Here is a 17,462-nt window from a genome sequence, read left to right as displayed (position 1 = left end):
TATGGCATTGACGCTTCAAGAGGACTGGACGGAAGTAGGCGCGCAGGGCGAGCCGGGTGGACACCGACTTTTTGTCTTGCTTGACGATCAGCATCACGTAGTGATGCGAGATGCGAGGAGACACAGGTGTCGAGGTGTCGTGACAGAACGAGCCATAGATGGCTAGGTCCAGCGCGCGCGACGTGACAAGACAAGATCCCAGCCACCAGTTCCATTCGCCAGCTAGCTCCATCACGCGCAGCGACAACGTGCCAGGCCGACACGTTCTCAGACTCACTGGCTAGATGGCTAACCTCGGCACTGCGGCCCCCCTTTGACCTGCATGCGTTGTGCGTCAGCTTGATGCCTGCCGGGTTCGAGTCTGCATGCTGTATACTCTTTCCTCGTGCCCTCATGCATTTCGTGACCGACCCCGCGCCGCGGTGTCGACGTCTCCGTGTTGAATTCTTGCTGCCCGCCGCCCCCGCCTTTTCCGGTTACGTGCAGCCGGGCGTGAATCTGTTTTTGCGTGCCAGTTACACTCGGTGACCGAGCAACGCCACGCTGATGATTTCAGAAGTCGTCCAGTTGCCACTCAAGGGTCACCACGGCCAGTCAGTCCACTCTCTGTCCTTCTCGTCAACACTCTGCTCCATCTTCCTTTTGCACAACCCACCACGTCACGACTACTACATCGCCCCGTCGCGCACCTCTTCACCCGCCGCCTCTACTTCTCAACAAAGACAGCAGCAGCAAGCATGGCAGACCAGGTGCAGGTCATTGACGAGTACGTCATCGGGCCAGAGTACACGCCCTTCTTCACAAAGCGTGTGAGTACACCAGCCGCAGCAGCAAGCAAGCGATGGTGCGCAGCCCATGTACTAACCCGCCCGCCTCGCAGTGGGTGCCCGTCGCCGAGCCCCGCGCGTACATCGTCTTCGTGCACGGCATGGCCGAGCACATTGGGCGCTACGACCACTTCTTCCGCAAGCTCGCGGCCGCGCCGCACAACCTGCACGTGTTCGCCTACGACCAGCGCGGACACGGCAAGACGTCGTACGACCCCATCACGGAGACGGCGCATGAGGTGGCCCAGTGGAAGGCCGACGGACAGCCGTACAAGCTCGAGAAGAACGCCAAGCGCAAGACGGGCGGCTGGGCAAAGGCGCTGCCGGAGATGGAGTTCTTCATCAAGCGCGAGAGCAACCGCGCAAAGAAGACGAACGGCAAGCTGTTCCTGTACGGCCACTCGATGGTAAGTGGAGCAGCTGGGGTGGTGGGATAGGGGTGAAGCTGCTCTGTACACCGCCGCAGCGGTCACAACACGCGCACCGACCTCGTTGTGATGTACGAAGACTGACATCTCCAGGGCGGCGGCCAGGTCCTCGCGTTTGGGCTCCGCGCGCAGAACCTCATCCAGCCCAAGACGCTCGACCTGCTCTCGGGCATCATCTCGTCGGGCCCGCTGATCCGCCAGACGACCCCCGCCAGCTTCATCCAGGTGGGTGGGAGACGCGTTGCATGACTGACCCGCGCAGGTCAAGGCCGGCTCGATCGCCGCCAACCTGCTGCCCAACATGCTCATGAAGATCCCTCTTGACGTCAAGGTGAGTGGCGTGTACTCGGACGAATCGGGCGTTGCTAACAAGCCGCAGCACTTCACCCACGACGTCGCGCAGCAGGACCTTGCCGCCAATGACCCGTACAACGAGCCCATCGGCTCGCTCCGCGGTCTCAGCGACATGCTCTCGGGCGGCGTGTGGCTTGACTCGCCGGCAGCGTGGAACGGGTGGCAGAAGCACCTCCCCCTGCTGCTCTACCACGGCGGCGACGACCCGATCACGGACCCCAAGGCGACGGCGCGCTTCGGCGACAAGGTCGTCGCGGACGACAAGACGACGAAGATCTGGGAGGTGGGTCGTGTCACGCAGGATGCTATTGAGTGTGCTAATACCACTAGGGCCTCCTTCACGAGGTGCACAACGAGTCGGAGCCTTTCCGCACCGAGGCGGCCGAGTTTGTCGCCGCCTGGATCGAGGCGCACCTCGACGGCCCTGTCCCTGCTGCCGAGGTGGCCATCGCGTCGCAGGCCGTCTCGGCCGCTGGCGCTGCCGAGGAGAGCGCGCGGTCGAAGCTGTAGCCTGGCATTTTGAGTGTTTGTGGCCAGCTTTAGAATGAGTGGCAGAGTGTGACAGGACGGGGACGTTAGTTCAGGCGAGCATTTCGTGCACGCCGCGCTCGTGCAGCTGCTGCAGTGTCCGTAGCAAGATGACAAAGACTACATTAGGAGCGAGCGTGGTGCTCGGGATGTATATAATAGTACTGCGTGGGGTGGTGGTTTGGGGTGGGTGGGGTGTGGGGTGTGTGATGCGTGTGGGTGTGGGAATGGGTGAGGTGGGTCGGGTTGTGGTGGTCGTGGTCGCGGTGCGGTTCGGCGAGTCGCCGCGCGGCGGAGTGGAGTGGGTGTGCGCAGCCAGTGTCGAGCGCAGCAATCATCACCCCGTCATCCCTCACGCTCGCTGCGCTCGCGCTCGCGGCGCGCTCACAACTCAACCTTGGCGCCCACATCCCCTACCACCCTCCGCCCCTCAGCCAGCACCCACTCCCAAGCAGCAACAAGCCACGCGCCCAACAGGGCGCTCGTGCTGACGCTCTCGTCCCCGAACACGTAGTACGCGTACCGGCGGGAAATGTACTCGAAGTGCGCGGGGAAGTACGTGAAGGCCGAGTACCAGAAGAGCGCGGTGATGGGGAAGACGATGAGGCCTGCGGCGCGAGCGCGAGGGCGTTAGCGCGAGCGTGAGGGACGGGCGAGCACCGCCCTTCCCTCCTGGGCAAAGCAAGGGCGGGCACTACTCACTCAGGATGACAGTCTCCCACCACTCAAACATGGAGAAGCAGAGGTGCGCGTCGATTTGAACGCTGCGGTGGGTGTGAGTGACGAGTAAGAGGCCCGAGCGGGCTCGCGCGCGACCTACCCCTTCTTCCACAGCGGCCGCAGCCACTTGTTCTCGGGCATGCGGTCGTACCGACTGATACCGCCGAGGCGGACGGCGACGGGCGGCGGTGGGGGCGGGAGGGCGCGGGCCATGGTGTGGGTGGGGGTTGGGGTGAGTTGAGAAGAGGTGCAGTTGAGGAAGTAGTAAGTTGACGCCAACTCGTCCCACTGTCTGCTGTTGGCGTCGTCGTCGCCCGCGCCGCGTCGTGGGCGATTTGCTTTTCACGTGACTTGTCCGCGATTCACAACATTGACTTTGGCTCGGCACACCTCGACTTTTGTCTTGCATCACGACCACGACGAGCCCGCGATGGAGACGCTCGCCACGCTGCTAGCGCACGACGGCTCACCGCCCCTGGTCTACCTGCACCACCCGCACCACTCGGCGTCGGCGGTGCGCGCGCAGCTGCCGCCCGTCGCAGCCGAGGCCGACCTGATCGAGCTGCATACCCCGCGGCTGCTGTACGCCGGCGTACTCGCGCGCGTCGCGGCGTCGCGCGGAGCCGAGCGCGAGGGCGAAGTCGCGACGTGGGACGCGTTCGTGCGCGGGTTGCGCGAGGTGTGCAGCACCCGGACGGCGAACGGCGCCAGCGCCGCCAACGGATCGCGGAAAGGCAAAGGACGCGCGATCGACGACCTCGACGCCGACGCCAGCACCCACCTCGTGCTCGTCTTCACCCGCGCCGAGCGGCTCAAGAGCGTCCTCGGGCCCATCTGGACCGCACTGACGCGTCTCTCTGAGCTGGTACGTGACCGACCCGACACAGCTGACGACGGCAGGCAAATCTCCCCGCGACGGTCGTCCTCGCGTCCGCGCTGCCGTGGGACGACGTGCGCCCCGCGCGCTCGGACGCGGTCGAGCCGGTGATGGTGTATCTCGATCCAATACGCCGGGACGGTGTGTACCCCGCCTTCCCTTCCCGGCTGCGTACTGACTGACGCCTGCAGAGCTCCGCGACGCGTTGCTCCTCTCTGGCTCGACCCACCCCCTGTACCCGCGCTTCGTGGACCTCCTCCTCGCGTCCCTCGGCCAGCTGGCCCCGCCGTCGGAAGTCGCGTTCGCCGCGGACTCCCTGTGGCCACTGTACACCGCCACGCTGCCGGCGCATGCCGAGCAGGAGCTCCTCGGCCGCGCGCCGCCAGAGCCAGATACGCCGCCGCTCAGCGTGAGCGTCAAGCTCCTCACGGACCTCAAGCACCAGCTGTCCCTCGCGCTGTCCGTCGCTGCCGAGTCGCTGCTGCCTAGGACTGTCGGCAAGGCAGACTTCATCCGCGCGCTCAACCCGCTCAGCAGCGACGGCACGCCGCGCCCGCTGACCGCGCGCGCGATCCCGCGCCCGCCAGGCCTCGACCTGCCACTCGCGGCGCAGTTCTTGCTCGTCGCCGCGTACTGCGCCAGCTATAACCCCGCCAAGTCGGACGTGAGGTTGTTTGGCCGCGGGACTGGGCCTGATGGGAAGCGGCGGCGCGGGGGAGGCGTGCGGAGGGCGGGATATGGCAGGACACGTGTAGGCAAGGTGCCGCAGCGGCTGCTCGGCCCCAAGGCGTTCCCCCTCGACCGGCTACTCGCAATGTTTGCGTCCCTGTACGCCGAGCACGCTGCTCGGCCAGAGGATCTGGAGAGCGATGGTGAAGTCGCCGTTACTGCCGCGCAGATTGAGCGTAAGCGCGCACGCCACGCTGAGCGCGACGAGCAGTGGGAGGACGAGGTCGACGCCCTGGCCATGAGCGTCGGCCTGTGGTCCCTCATTCCAGAGCTCGAGGCACAGAGCCTGCTTAAGCGCACTTCCCCCGTCGACCGCCTCGACAACATCATGCTCCGCTGCGAGATCGACTACGAGGGGACAAAAACACTCGCAAAGGGGCTCAAAATCACACTCGACGAGTACCTGTACGAGGCGATGGCATAGGTCCACACGCCACGGCCGCCATATCTGCTGATGCATTCTACACTGTACATGTACCAACACCCGCCGCCTAGTCCTGCCAGTTGAGGTAGCCGTCCTTGTCCTTGGTGGTGTGCTGGGCGACAATCTTGCGGATAGCCTGCTCAATCTCCTTCTGGCGCGGGGAGCCAGCCTCGCCCGACACATCGACAATGCGGCTGACGAGCTCGTCCTCGTTCAGCTTGAAGGCGCCCGAGCCGGGCGCCTCGCCCTTGACCCAGGCGCGGACGCGGGCCTCGGCAGGCAGGCCGTAGCGGCGGAACTGGCCCCAGGTGGAGTCGGGGCCCTCCTTGGTCGTAGGCGTGGGGGTGAAGTCGATGACGGGGCGCTCACCGGCAATGTGCTCGGCCTTGGCATCGAGGAAGTTGGCGCGGATCGCGGCGGGGGTCAGGCTCTTGTCGTCAATCGACGAAGGGGCCCAGTTGGCACGTCCCTTGGCCTTGTCGATCAGCAGGTGGGTGACGCCGGTCGAGAAGTCGTCAGTGGTGCGCTTGAGGCCGAGGAAGCCGGTCGCCATGGTGATGTCGTTGTCGAGGACCTCATTCAGGCGCTTGGCCTTGCGCGCGAGGCGGAAGTTCTCAAGCGCGACAGCCATGCCGGTCGGCGAGCGCTCGTCGAGGATACCGCGCTGCGCGGTGGCCCACTCGCGGACCTCGGGCGCGAGGCTGCTGTCGGCCTCGGCGGCCTTGAGCGCGGTGTAGATGTCCCGGAGGGACGGGAGGCCGAACGTCTTGTCGAGGAACGCGCGGATCTCGCCAGTGATGGGCGAAGGGCCCTCACGGGAGCCCTTGGACGAGGGAGCAGTTCCCTCGGGCGCAGGGCCGACGTGGTACGACGAGACAATGTCCGAGATGGTCTGGAACGAAGGGTCCTCGATCTCGTTGAGCGCCGAGAGGAGCGAGGGGATCGACTCGGGGTCGACGTAGTGGGTCGCGAGGCCGAGCTCGCTGAATACGTCAGCCACGAGCACACAGGTCTGTACTCTGGGTGCCACTTACTACACCGCACGGCCCCAGACCTCGTTACCAGTGATGGCGAGCCAGGCACCAATCTCACCGTCGAGCTGCGCAATGTAGTAGTTGCCGCCGACGTCAGGAGCGTAGCCGATTTTGGTCTCGGGCATGGCGAAGACGGTCTTCTTGGTCGCGATACGGATAGGCGCGGGGAGCGAGATGCCGGCGCCGCCGCCCACTGGGGAGGGTTAGCTGACGCTGAACCTTGTATCAGCTCAAGACCCACTCGTGAAGCCGTCAATGACGGCGACGTAGGGCTTGCCGAGGCGGCCGAGGTGCCAGTTGAGGCCGAACTCGTCCTGGAAGAACTTGAGGCCCGAGGCGGCGTCGCCCCTGGCACGGGCGATGACGAGCGCTGGGGGTTAGTCGTGTCCTGACCTCCAACCCACTCTTGACGTCTCCGCCGGCGCAGAAGGCGCGCTCGTCACCCTTGCCGACGACGAGCTTGACGAGGTCGGACGTGCGCCACGACTAAAAATCAGCGCGGGGGTCCATGCCACAACAGCCACCACTTGCCACGCACCTCGGACTCGGCGACCAGCGAGTCGATCATGGGCTGGTCGAGGGCATTGAGCGCCTTGGGCCTGTTGAGCTTGTAGGTGCGCGTCGTGCCCTGGTTCTCGTAGAGCACCGAGTCGTCGCGCACGACGGGCGACGACGACATGTGACGCTTGACTGCCGAGAGGCGGGCGCTGGCGGCGGACTGGGCGGAGAGGCGGGGTGCCATGCGGGCGAGGAGTCGGGACATTGCCTTTTGGGAGGGGTGGTGGGGGAGAGGGTCAGTAGAATGTGGAGTTGATGCCCGGTATAAGAGAGGCACTCGGTGGTGGGGTGTGGGTTGTGGTTGTAGCCGGTCGGAACTCGTCCGGGTGAGAGGAATGGGATGCGCGATGACGGGTTAGCTCGCCAGAATGCCAGAGTCCAACCCCCTCGCCGCTGGGCCGAAAGATCTTGGACCCCGCTTGGCCTCGACGGACGGCCGCGGAGCTGGTCCACAGTGCAGTTCTCTCGGCACGAACCATGACAGCCGAAGTGAAAGCCACGTGGATCTGATCCCGTTGGTCGGTCTTGGCGGAGATACATCTCCGTTCCACGTGCATTTCGCTGTCGCGTTGGGTGGCCAAAGTGCTCGCTGGCGGGACGCGCGTCATGACATGCATGACAGTGAGTGAGCCAGCCGTTGGGTGCACCGGTGGGATGTCATGGATCAGCGTCGATCTTCGACAACTTCTTCTGCATTCTTCATCTGTTCTGTGCAATAAGACCTGTCACTCCCAGGCGCAACCTCTTGCGCACCCTCCCCCTCCCCTTAGACACATATATACTAGAGAAAGGCAGAACTCTCAGTCTCTCAACAACGACACGGCCACAGCCGACTTGACAACAACTCAACCTCACCGACCATGCCTCCACCAAGCCGCGCAGAGCTCTGGAGCGCCGGCCGAGATGAGACAGTCGAGGTCAACCAGCGAGCTCTGATTGATAGTGAGTGGAGGGCTATGAGCACTGGCTAACATGCAGAAATCCTTGCTCGATACTCGGGAGAACATACTAGTGCGTGTTGAACGACGGTGCGCGAGTGTCGGTACTGACCATTCAGTCTTCCGAGAGCTGCTTCAGAACGCCGATGATGCCGGGGTTCGTTGAACGATTGTGTGTAGTTGCCCCGACTGACGCCCCCAGGCCCAACATGTCCAGGTCAAGTTCTACACACGAGCAGGCATCGACGCCCAAGAGGCCGGCCGACCACCGGCAACATTGCCAGACGTGAAGCGCGATGCTGTAAGTGCTGTGGGCTTTGTCGTTGAGTCAGCACTAACACCCCAGATCCACCGCTACGTCGTCTGCAACGACGGTATCCCGTTCCGCGGTGAGGACTGGCACCGTCTCAAGAAGATCGCAGAGGGCAACCCCGACGAGGAGAAGATTGGAGCGTGAGTGCTTGGCATTGCTGTGACGCGGCGGGCATACTGCTGACCGAACACAGCTTTGGAGTTGGTTTCTACTCCCTCTGGAGCGTTTGCGGTGAGTGCCTTGCCGTGTGCCCCATGCTGTGCTGACGGCTCCCAGACGACCCATTCGTCGAGTCTGGTGACAAGTGGATGGGGTTCTACTGGAAGGACGGCAAGGATCAGCTTTTGGCCCGTTCAGGTGACTTGCCACCCGGCTCGTCGGCGGCGTCAACGGCTGAACCAACGTCCACCGGCAACCCATGGACCACGTTCACTATGGCTCTGCGCGAGCCGACTCCACTCGAGGGCCCCCTCGACTTTGCCCGCTTCCTCGTGACCAGCTTGACGTTCATGCGGACTATCAAGCGCGTCGACATGGTCGTCGACGACATCAAGGTGCTCGAGGTCCGCAAGGATATCAAGGGCAAGACGGGCGTCTCCAGACCCGGCCTCAACACTACGAGCACGAACGCCATGATGAGGGTGGCGAGCGTCGACGCCACCACCATGGTCATTACGGCCCGTGTCATGAAGTGGCTGTCAGGTGAGTGGTGCAGTTATTGTTGTTGTTGAAATTCCATCTAACTTTTCAGCCACGGGTGTCACCCCTCCACCAATCCCACCTCCATCAGCGAAGACGGCTGCCAGAGGACTTCTTGCTTCCTTCTTCGGCAGATCTACGCCTGTGCACGACCCAACACCACCCCCTCCGCCTACACCGCCAGAGGACCCAACGGAAGTCGATGTCCTCGCCCGTGAGATTCAGACGTTCCAGGCCGACATCAAGGTCAGCATTTCCAGCCAATTCGGCCGCGAGCTTGAACGTGCGACAAAGAAGGCGCCACCTTCCAGAATGCCTGCAAGCCTGGTGTTTTCTCGCGAGGATGAGAGCGTCACCGTTAACGGTACGCCGACGGAGAAGAAGGCCGGCGTCGTCTTCTCGGGCCTGTGCCCACCTCTCGATGGCGACAAGTCTGCCCGCGTGTTCATTGGTCAGCCGACCAGCCAGACCACTGGTATCGGTGGACACTTGGCTGCACGATTCATTCCCACCGTCGAGCGAGAGTCAATCGACCTGGTCGACAGGCATGTCGCCCAGTGGAACCGAGAGCTCCTCTGGGTCGGCGGCTACCTCGCTCGTCTCATCTACGAGCTCGAGCTGTTCGAGCTCCAGCAGCAGTGGAACAAGACGTCCACCGCGGACCAGGCTGCGCGGGCTCAGATCCTTGCTCGAGCCCTCCACGCCCTCAAGTTCTTTAGCTTTAGGCCAACGACGCCGTCGGCAGCTGTTGGGTCTGAGATGGAGTCGGCCTTCTTCTCCTGTGCCAGAAACAACAGCAACCTCCCGCTGCTGTCGACTGCCGGCATCCTCACTGTCGGTCAGGTCCGTATCCCGCATGAAGAGCTCCAGCTCTTCTTGCCCGAACTTCCTGTCTTGACCCCAGCTACGGTCACCTACGCACCTCGCGCTGTCGCTCGCCTCCGCGAGCGTAGCCTTCTGCGCGACATCGCCTTCGATGATGTCGTCAAGCAACTCGGCCAGCGTCCACTGACCGAGAAGGAGATGGTTCACTGTCTTGCCTGGTGGCAGTCGATTGCGACTGTTGAGGGTTACAATCCGCAGGTCCGCGCTCGACTGTTGGACGCGGCGATCGTCGTCACAGACAACTCGAAGGTCGTACCGCTTGGCGTTATCCGCAGCTACGTCAATCCGCAGAGCACCTCCATCCCCACGGACATGCCCCTGCCTCCTGACACTCTCCCTTACTCTGTCACAAAGGGCCTCAAGGGAACTCAGATCCACTCAATCTTTGGATGGACGGAGCTCTCGCTCGCCCACTACGTCACGTACCTCGCGACCCCGCCCATGTCCGGCAACAACGGAGCAGATCCCGACACAGATATTCGTGTCTCACCTGCCTTTGCGGAGCGCGTTTTGACCATGCTTGGACGAGGGTGGCAGTCGGTCAGTGCGCATCAGCAAACTGCGATCGCCGATGCGCTCAAGGAGGTGCCATGTATCCCCACACGCGCCGGGTTCAAGAAGCCCGGCGAGGCGTACTTTGAGAACAACCTCTTGTTCGACGACCTGCCCGTCATTGCGTTCCCCAAGACCACGGCGATCAGGGGTGGTCTGGAGAAGATGCTTTTAGGCATTGGCGTGAGGAGGACTGTTGACCTCCAGCTCATCTTTTCTCGGTAGGTCTCGTGCACCTCCTGGAGATGCGTTGCTAACATGCACAGTCTTATCGGCGGTGGCACCTGGGGTTGCTTCGAGCTCATGAAGTACCTCGTGTCTGTGAAGGACACTCTGTCCAACGAGGAGCTATCTCGACTCCGTCAGACTGCCGCCTTCCCCCTAGAGCAGGCTCCATTAGAAGACGGCAGCAAGCCTCAGGTTGTGCGACAGAAACCGAACCAGCTGTACGAGCCAACAGAGGCCATGCGCAACCTCGGCCTGCCGGTACTCAACTGGGGTGAGGCCAAGTGGAAGTCCAACTCCGACGAGGCGAAGATGATGTTCGAGTTGGGGCTGAAGAAGTTCCCGCCTGTCGACGTTCTGCTCGGCATCATCGCTGGCAGACCTCCGATGAACGAGCGCGCTCTGACGTACCTCCTCACCAACATCCACACCAACTACCCATCCTTCGATCCCTCCGCCTACCGCGATGTTGCCTTCATCCCCGCGACGGGAGCCGACGGCAAGCAAATCTTTGGAAAGCCTGGCCAGGTATTCACGAACCAGGCCTGCTCCATTCTCGGCTTCGCCGTGGCTCGCCCACCAGTCTCAGCTATCGAGAATGCTGCCAAGCTCCGCCTTGCGACGGACCCACCGATGGAGCAGCTTGTCGCGGCGCTTATCAACAACCCTCTTCATGACTTGGACAAGGCCAAGGCTGTGTTCGAGTACCTCGCCTCTCGTGTTGGCACGGCGCAGGTTGCGGCTCTCGCGCCGTTGTCTGTTCGACCGTTCATCCCAGTCAAGGAGGAGAAGAACCTTCGCCTCGCCCGCCCTGACGAGGTTTACTTCACCTCCAAGACCGGCGTTGAACCCCTGTATGCGTCCGCCTTTACGTTTATTGATTTCGGAGATCGCGCCAACCTCTTCCTGAGGCAGTGTGGTGTCATGGCTGAGCCTTCCCACAAAGGTAAGGTGATTGTTATGGAGTCAAGCTGACAGACAGACATTGCGCGACTGCTACTTCGTGATCCTGAGCGCATGCTTAGACAGGCTGGCTCGTCGTCAAAGTAGGTGCTCTTGCTGTTCGTGACTGACCCACCAGGTATAAGGAGCAGCTCCGTCTCCTCGCCGCCAACTGGTCGACCTTTGACTCTCGACTTATCGCTGAGATGAAGAACACGGCATTCCTGCTCGCTTCGCAGCGGGTTCCGAAGGTGGCGAAGGAGAAGGGCCATTTCGAGGACGACAACTACACTACTGAATGGGCGCTCTGCAAGGCCTCAGACGTGAGTTAGCGGGAAGCCGAGGTTTGCTGACAATCAGGCGGTAATTGTCGACGACGCGGTCCTGCTGCAGTACTTTGGCAAGGACGTCCTCGCAGCTCCCGAGGAGCAGCTCTTGGAGAGATTCTACGGTCAGCTGGGTTCGCAACCTCTTTCAAACCGCGTCAACACGGAGTCAATCCCTTCTGGCATTAAGCCTGGATCGTCGCGAACTACCACATCGGCCCATCGCCATGTGCTCGAACGCTTGACGATCTACCTCTCGCAGGCCACCCGCAAGGATACGGACTACACTGCCGAGTGGCTCTCCAAGGGTGACAACTTTGTCGTGCAGGAGGCGGCGGACATCAAGGCGAGGTCTACCTACCGCCATGGACGGGTTATCAAGGAGCATGTGGAGGTGAGTAGCTCTGCTCTGTGCGATATCGCTGACCCATCAGACAAAGTACGCTATGGCGACTCGCGTGCCTCGGCCCAAAGCCATCGTCCTCACGTTGTCCATGTCGACGCCGGCAGACTACTACGACGTCGCGGCGAGCTTGTCCCAGGTTCTGCTCAAGAAGGTCCGAGCAGACGACATCCTCATTCTCGACTCGATTCTCTCGACACCACTGATGGCGCTGAGGAAGCGAGGCTTCAACGTTGACCGTATTCTCAACCAGCAGAATGAGGAACGCCTGCGTTTGAAGGCTGAGGCGGCCAAGGATCGCGAAGCGCAGGTCGCGGCTGCTGCCGCTGCCGAGAAGAACGCTCGCGAGTCGAGTCTGGCTCAGGCGAACGGCGCTGGGGTGGGGCAGCCGAATGGAACGCAGCCACTGGCTGTCGCACAGAGGCAGGTCGGGCCTAGCGGCAAGCCGTATGATCCTGAAGGCCCCGGTGGTGCCGCTGGTGCCGCTGGAGGAGCTGGGTCATTATTGGAACAGATGAGAAAGTGGAGAGGCAGCATGCCCGGTGCGCTCGGCGGTAGTACCCCGCCGCCAGCCATTCAAGGTGCTCAGAGCCACCGCGGCGGGCCAAACGGCCCCGGCCTCCCGCAGATGGGAGGTGGCTCGGGTACCGTCACCACTGCTCGCCCAACCGACCCCGAAAGAATCCGTGAGTTGGGTGTGGTTAGCTTCTTGTGACCTGCTGACACTGCCAGGCAATACTGTTCGCCACGCCGTCGACGCGTCTCGCCCTGAAACGGGTACGCAGATCAGCGACACCAAGCGGCGAATCAACGACGTATCGGAGAGCCAGGGCCATTACTGCGACGAAAGCGCCGAGGCTGATCTACGACTGGCCGTCGACCCCGGATCGCAGGGTTGCAAGGTCTTCCTCGAGCCTGGTGAGTCGACGGCGGCAGTGACTGGCAGTACTAACAGGTTCAGGCATGACCTTCACCGAGGAGCAGCAGAAGATCTGCCAGCGATTTGCCCAGTACATTCTCATTCCCCTGGGCGAGGTCTACGAGGTGAGCTGCCCGTATCTCGGCACAGCTGACATCAGCTCAAACCCTCTGTGCTCAACATCTTCTGGGACACGAACGGCCCACTCATCGCCTTCAACCGCAGCGGTGCGCTGTTCTGCAACGCGCGCTACTTTTCCGCGTGGCATGACACCGACGTTGCGCAGGGCCGCCTGGGCGAGGCCTTCATCTCGTGGTACTTTACCCTTGCGCACGAGCTCGCGCACAACCTCGAGTCGGCGCACAACGCGTCGCACGAGTTTTACTTCTCGTCGATTTCCGAGGAGTACTTTGTGCGCTTTGCCAAGCTCATGCAGGCAAGGACTGCGCTTCTGCGCTAGAGGCGGTTCACAGGCTGCCGCCAAGAAGCCATTGTAGAATTGTACCACTCATAGTAGTTTGCATCATCATCAATCACCTCGTGACCAGTGGCGTCCGGCATGGCGCATGACGCAACAGGAACGACATGCCCATTCCGCGTCATATGATCGGCGGCGAGTGAGGCAGTCACGAGGCGGAGCGGGTAGATTCGGCCTGTAAAAGTGTATGCATTAGGTGTAGATATGCTATGCGGGGGGTGGGTCACGCGAGTGAAGGATGCAGTGCAGTTCAGTGCGCGGCGGTGCTATGAACGGCGCATGGCGAGGGGCTCGCCAGCGCGTACGGGGATGGGGAGGAGGCCGGGGTGTGGTGTTTCCGGCGCGAGGGGTGCGAGGGACAGGTGTGGTGGGTCGGCCGGGCCAGGAGGTGCCCCGGCGGGCTCAGCTCCATCAGCGCCGGGAGCGGCCGCCGCTGCTGCTGTCGTCGCCGTCGCCGTGCCAGCAGCATCCGCCGCGGTCTGTAGCGGCGAGTCTGGCGGCGGGACGGCCGCGCGCGACGTCTTCGGATCGAGCGGCCACGTGCCGTCGCGCAGCCAGCCAGCGCGGAGGACTTTGATCTGGGCGGGGTGGTCAACGGCCCGTTCGGTCGTCGCTCACTGCGCTCGGCGTGCGTGCCGGGACGCGATGCAAGTCGGTCGCCCTCCATCGCGCTCCGACTCGGCGCACTCACCACCAGCCCCAGCCTGAGCCTCTTGGCCAACTTCTTCCCCCCACTAAGGTTGCGATGCACCCCCCCAACGCCGCCGTTCCACGCGACGTCCGACTCCTCGGCGCCAAACTCGGCGAGCACGGCCTCGAGGCGCGCGATGCTGCTCCCCGGGTCCGGCGGGGCGGTGTCGGCCGGCATCGGCTCTGGCGGCGCCGCGACAGTGTAGGTCTCTGGGAGGGCGTCGCCCGAGTCTGTGATCGGCCACGGCTGGCCCGCGAGGAAGCATGCGCGGCGGTACTCCCAGAAGTTTAGGCCTGCGGGGTGAGCTCGGGATGGGGGGAGGGGGAGGTCGGGAACGGGGCGGAGGCGAGCAGCACAGGCATGCCTCCCCGCCTCTCGCCTCGCGGCCTCGCCTAGGCTCGGCGCTCGGCGCCAGCACTCACCATACGCATCCACCTCCACGCCGCCCTCTTCTGGCGGCTTGAACTCGCCGATATTCGTCTCGACGGCGGGCGGCCTGCTGGGCCCCGGCGGGCTCGCCGCGCGCGGAAACCGCATGCCCAGCCGGCTCGGGCCGGCAGCGCTCTCTGCCGACACCATCGGTAGCGGCAGGTGAGGGAGCGTGGGGGAGCGGTGCGACTCTGCAAAGTTTGCGAGGCGCCAGAACATGGCTGCGTCGTTGTGGGTGGTGGCGGCGACGACGAAGCGAAGCCGCCGGGTGGTGGAGAAGTGAAGTGTTTTGAAGCGCCGTTTGGTCCCGTCGACACACGGCTGCCCTCCACTCGGCGGAGTGATCCGGATGTGTGTGAGGTTGGTTGCCGGTCTGCTCCATCGACCGCATCTCAACATGACCTTGGCAGCGGCACGCGGTCTCGCACGCCGCAGGCTGGGCAAGCTGGGCGCGCTCGGCGCCCAACGCCAGCGGAGCTACACGCCCGCGCCGCCCATCTTCGGCGCATACGACGTGCTCGACGCGTCGAGCGCGATCACAGCCTACCCCGACCCCTTGGACGTGCCCGACTCGATCCCGCGGCCAAGCTACGTCCCGGCCAACTTCTTCACGGCGCCGATATGGGAGCACGAGGCGGTCGAGGTGGACATCGAGGCGCCGGGGGAGCGGATACAGCTCGGCTCGCGCTCTGAAGCGCGGGTACGCAAGGTCGCTAGCCTCGCAGCCGAGGTGTTGTCCGAGGTCGGCAAGCTCGTGAAGCCTGGAGTTACGACCGCGCAGCTGGACGCGGCGGCGCACAAGTTGATATTGGAGCGGAAGGCGTATCCCGCGCCGCTGGGGTACCAGCACTATCCGAAGAGCATCACGACGAGCGTGAACAATGTCATTGCGCGTGAGCTTGCTGGTGTTGACGGTGTAGCTGACGCGCAGATGGCATCCCCGACGACAGGCCGCTGCGCCCCGACGATATTGTCAACGTCGACCTCACCCTCTTCCACGACGGGTACCACGGCGACACGAGCGCGACGTTCCTCCTGCCCGAGGTGGACGACAAGGGCCGCGAGCTGGTGCGGCTGACGGAGGAGGCGCTCGAGCTCGCCATCGCGGCGTGCAAGCCCGGCCGGCCGTACTCTGACATCGGGAAGACAATCGAGTGGGCCCCGCGCTCCTCGGGGAAGGCTGACGTCCGTGTAGGGAGTTTACCAAGAAGAACGGCCTGGGAATCAACAACCAGTTTTCGGGGCACGGCATCGGGCGCAGATTCCACCAGCCGCCGTGGATCATCCACTACCGTGCGTGCGGAGTCTGGACGAGGGAGGAGGTAGCTAACCTTCTGACCAGGCAACTCGGAGCACGGCTGCATGCAGCCCGGCGACTGTTTTACGATCGAGCCGGCGCTCACGCAGGGGTATCGGTCCAGAGGGACGTTGTGGGAGGACGGGTGGACCGTGTCCACAGATGTGAGTTGAGTGCGCCGCCTCGCGACCAACAACTAACGCCATGCTCAGTCCCAGGCCCGCTCGGCGCAGTTTGAGCACCAGGTGCTCATCACGGGCGACGGGGTAGACGTGCTCACTAGAAGGGGCTAAGGGGGTAACACTGCTACCCGCTCACTACACAACATTGCATCAATGGCATCATGCTGCCACACTGTACCTACTTGCCCCTGCTAACTTTGCGATCCCTCTGCGCCGACCGGACGATGACCGGCTCGTTGACAGCAGGAGCGGGCGGCTGGGCAAGGGTGGGCTCGTCGGCAGGGGCGGTCTCCGCGACGGGGATGCGCCAGTGGACAGCCAACGAGCACGTGCGGCGACGGAGCGGGGCTGGCTCGCCGACTGTGGTGCACTGGTTGGCGGTGGATGAACGCGTGCAGCGGCGGAGCGGGGCAGGCTCGACCTAACCGTCAGTGCGGCCCCTTGCACATCACCCACCTCCTCGTGGCCGTTGACCTCTTCCTTGTTGTCAGAACCGCCACTGGCCGACTCGGTGTCCGAGTCGTCCAGGTGGCTCAGGTCGATCGGGGAGAGCTCGTGCGAGCCGAGCAGGCGTGGGAGGGCGACTGGGGCGGAAACCTTAGCCTTGGGATTCTTCTTGTTGCTCTTCATGCGGGCACGGGCCTTGATGCAGGCGGCCTTCACAGCAGCAGCCTTGGGGGCGACAGCCTCGACCTTGTTCTGCTTCTTCTTGCTGCTCCTCAAGCCGGTGCGGGCCATGATGAACGAGCTGGTTGTCGGAAGTGGTGGGAATTGTCATCTCTGACCGCCCCTCCGGCCGCCTTATGTGCATACACGCCTGGCGGGTGCGCGGGCGGTGACACGGCCGTTCACATCGACTAAAGGAGGGCGTCTCATCTAGCAGTTGGATGAAGCGATTGAGATCCCTCGCAATGCCAGTGGGATTGGAGGCCAATTGGGGGCTCAAGCGACAGTGTGTGCTTCAACCGTGTGTGTGTGTGTGTGCTTCAGGCGGTACGGCGTGGAACTGGCCCAGAGCAGACTGAACCATATGCAAGCATCGCTGAAGCAGTACCTCTAGTACCGCCCGGGTTGGGTCTTCGGTGACCACTGGAGAGTGTCTCCAAGGACCCACAGCCCGACCGAGATGTGGCGATTTGAGCTTGAACCGGCCAGCTTGCTGTCCCTCCGCTCACTCAATGACCAAGAAGTGGCTCATTTCCGATTCCCCATCGAGTAAAGCATCTCGAGGCACGATCGCGCCGGCGAGTGCATAATAGGAAGCGGCGGCGAGATGGCGACACACAGCATACCACACACTTCGATCCCAATGCCTGACACCCACACAACCTCCTCCCAATTGGGTTGCGGTGCACACGGCACCCCCACTCCAATGTCAGGTCCGGCCCTGTGCCGAGTTGAGCCTCGCACCCGCTCGTGTGCACGCGACGGCGGAACGGCGCCGTGGCTTGGTGTGCAGCCTGCGGCGAGCTGGCTGTCGCGACTTGCAGCTCATATGCATCGGAGAGGGTGGCCCCCAGCGGTAATGACCACCATGGTGGCCGTATGGGTGTTGGAGCGGGAAGGGCCGAGGTACACAACTTGGGAAGCCGCATCAACTGCCCACGCCCATGAGGTAAGAGCTGTACATCCACTGGGCTCCGCCGCGCATAGTCTGCATCTTGCACAATGCTTCGTAGGCCACTACAACCATTTCAAGCTACC

The 17,462-nt window shown here is 63.2% G+C and overlaps 8 protein-coding genes across 8 annotated transcripts; 4 read left to right on the top strand and 4 right to left on the bottom strand.

Moving 5' to 3' along the window:
* Positions 1–574: 574 nt before the first annotated feature.
* Positions 575–2,302, top strand: SPCC5E4.05c (Putative monoglyceride lipase). The gene is made up of 5 exons (XM_062770885.1): positions 575–809; positions 881–1,234; positions 1,349–1,480; positions 1,518–1,892; positions 1,940–2,302. The coding sequence occupies exons 1-5, from the start codon at positions 738–740 to the stop codon at positions 2,117–2,119; spliced, it is 1,113 nt and encodes a 370-aa protein (XP_062626869.1). The 5' UTR covers positions 575–737; the 3' UTR covers positions 2,120–2,302.
* Positions 2,303–2,331: 29 nt separating this feature from the next.
* LOC62_03G004364 (uncharacterized protein) lies at positions 2,332–3,070 on the bottom strand (the record flags this gene model as incomplete). Its single annotated transcript, XM_062770884.1, has 3 exons — positions 2,332–2,745; positions 2,840–2,901; positions 2,958–3,070. The coding sequence occupies 3 exons, from the start codon at positions 3,068–3,070 to the stop codon at positions 2,522–2,524; spliced, it is 399 nt and encodes a 132-aa protein (XP_062626868.1). The 3' UTR covers positions 2,332–2,521.
* A 217-nt stretch (positions 3,071–3,287) lies between these two features.
* On the top strand, positions 3,288–4,887 carry Orc5 (Origin recognition complex subunit 5; the record flags this gene model as incomplete). Its single annotated transcript, XM_062770883.1, has 3 exons — positions 3,288–3,722; positions 3,758–3,875; positions 3,926–4,887. The coding sequence occupies 3 exons, from the start codon at positions 3,288–3,290 to the stop codon at positions 4,885–4,887; spliced, it is 1,515 nt and encodes a 504-aa protein (XP_062626867.1).
* HIBCH (3-hydroxyisobutyryl-CoA hydrolase, mitochondrial) lies at positions 4,703–6,815 on the bottom strand. The gene is made up of 5 exons (XM_062770882.1): positions 6,460–6,815; positions 6,326–6,407; positions 6,163–6,291; positions 5,922–6,114; positions 4,703–5,870 (listed from the first exon to the last, which is right to left on the bottom strand). Exons 1-5 carry the CDS (start codon positions 6,682–6,684, stop codon positions 4,955–4,957), a joined length of 1,545 nt encoding a protein of 514 aa, XP_062626866.1. The 5' UTR covers positions 6,685–6,815; the 3' UTR covers positions 4,703–4,954.
* A 377-nt stretch (positions 6,816–7,192) lies between these two features.
* Sacs (Sacsin) lies at positions 7,193–13,215 on the top strand. Its single transcript, XM_062770881.1, has 16 exons — positions 7,193–7,421; positions 7,458–7,490; positions 7,537–7,574; positions 7,620–7,718; positions 7,764–7,870; positions 7,924–7,961; positions 8,007–8,432; positions 8,482–10,087; positions 10,133–11,037; positions 11,074–11,137; positions 11,173–11,356; positions 11,394–11,753; positions 11,794–12,448; positions 12,495–12,680; positions 12,724–12,806; positions 12,842–13,215. The coding sequence occupies exons 1-16, from the start codon at positions 7,340–7,342 to the stop codon at positions 13,139–13,141; spliced, it is 5,166 nt and encodes a 1,721-aa protein (XP_062626865.1). The 5' UTR covers positions 7,193–7,339; the 3' UTR covers positions 13,142–13,215.
* A 116-nt stretch (positions 13,216–13,331) lies between these two features.
* Positions 13,332–14,522, bottom strand: LOC62_03G004360 (uncharacterized protein). The gene is made up of 3 exons (XM_062770880.1): positions 14,273–14,522; positions 13,851–14,143; positions 13,332–13,737 (listed from the first exon to the last, which is right to left on the bottom strand). Exons 1-3 carry the CDS (start codon positions 14,496–14,498, stop codon positions 13,426–13,428), a joined length of 831 nt encoding a protein of 276 aa, XP_062626864.1. The 5' UTR covers positions 14,499–14,522; the 3' UTR covers positions 13,332–13,425.
* Positions 14,523–14,672: 150 nt separating this feature from the next.
* Positions 14,673–15,927, top strand: MAP1D (methionine aminopeptidase). Its single transcript, XM_062770879.1, has 5 exons — positions 14,673–15,172; positions 15,211–15,433; positions 15,475–15,572; positions 15,622–15,740; positions 15,789–15,927. The coding sequence occupies exons 1-5, from the start codon at positions 14,677–14,679 to the stop codon at positions 15,867–15,869; spliced, it is 1,017 nt and encodes a 338-aa protein (XP_062626863.1). The 5' UTR covers positions 14,673–14,676; the 3' UTR covers positions 15,870–15,927.
* A 9-nt stretch (positions 15,928–15,936) lies between these two features.
* LOC62_03G004358 (uncharacterized protein) lies at positions 15,937–16,496 on the bottom strand (the record flags this gene model as incomplete). The annotated part of the gene is made up of 2 exons (XM_062770878.1): positions 15,937–16,179; positions 16,215–16,496. 2 exons carry the CDS (start codon positions 16,494–16,496, stop codon positions 15,937–15,939), a joined length of 525 nt encoding a protein of 174 aa, XP_062626862.1.
* Positions 16,497–17,462: the final 966 nt, after the last annotated feature.

The sequence above is a fragment of the Vanrija pseudolonga genome, chromosome 3, assembly GCF_020906515.1.
Source record: "Vanrija pseudolonga chromosome 3, complete sequence".
NCBI lineage: Eukaryota > Fungi > Basidiomycota > Tremellomycetes > Trichosporonales > Trichosporonaceae > Vanrija > Vanrija pseudolonga.
The sequence above is the reverse complement of the archived record's forward strand: the minus strand, read 5'-3'. Positions and strand labels throughout refer to the sequence as shown.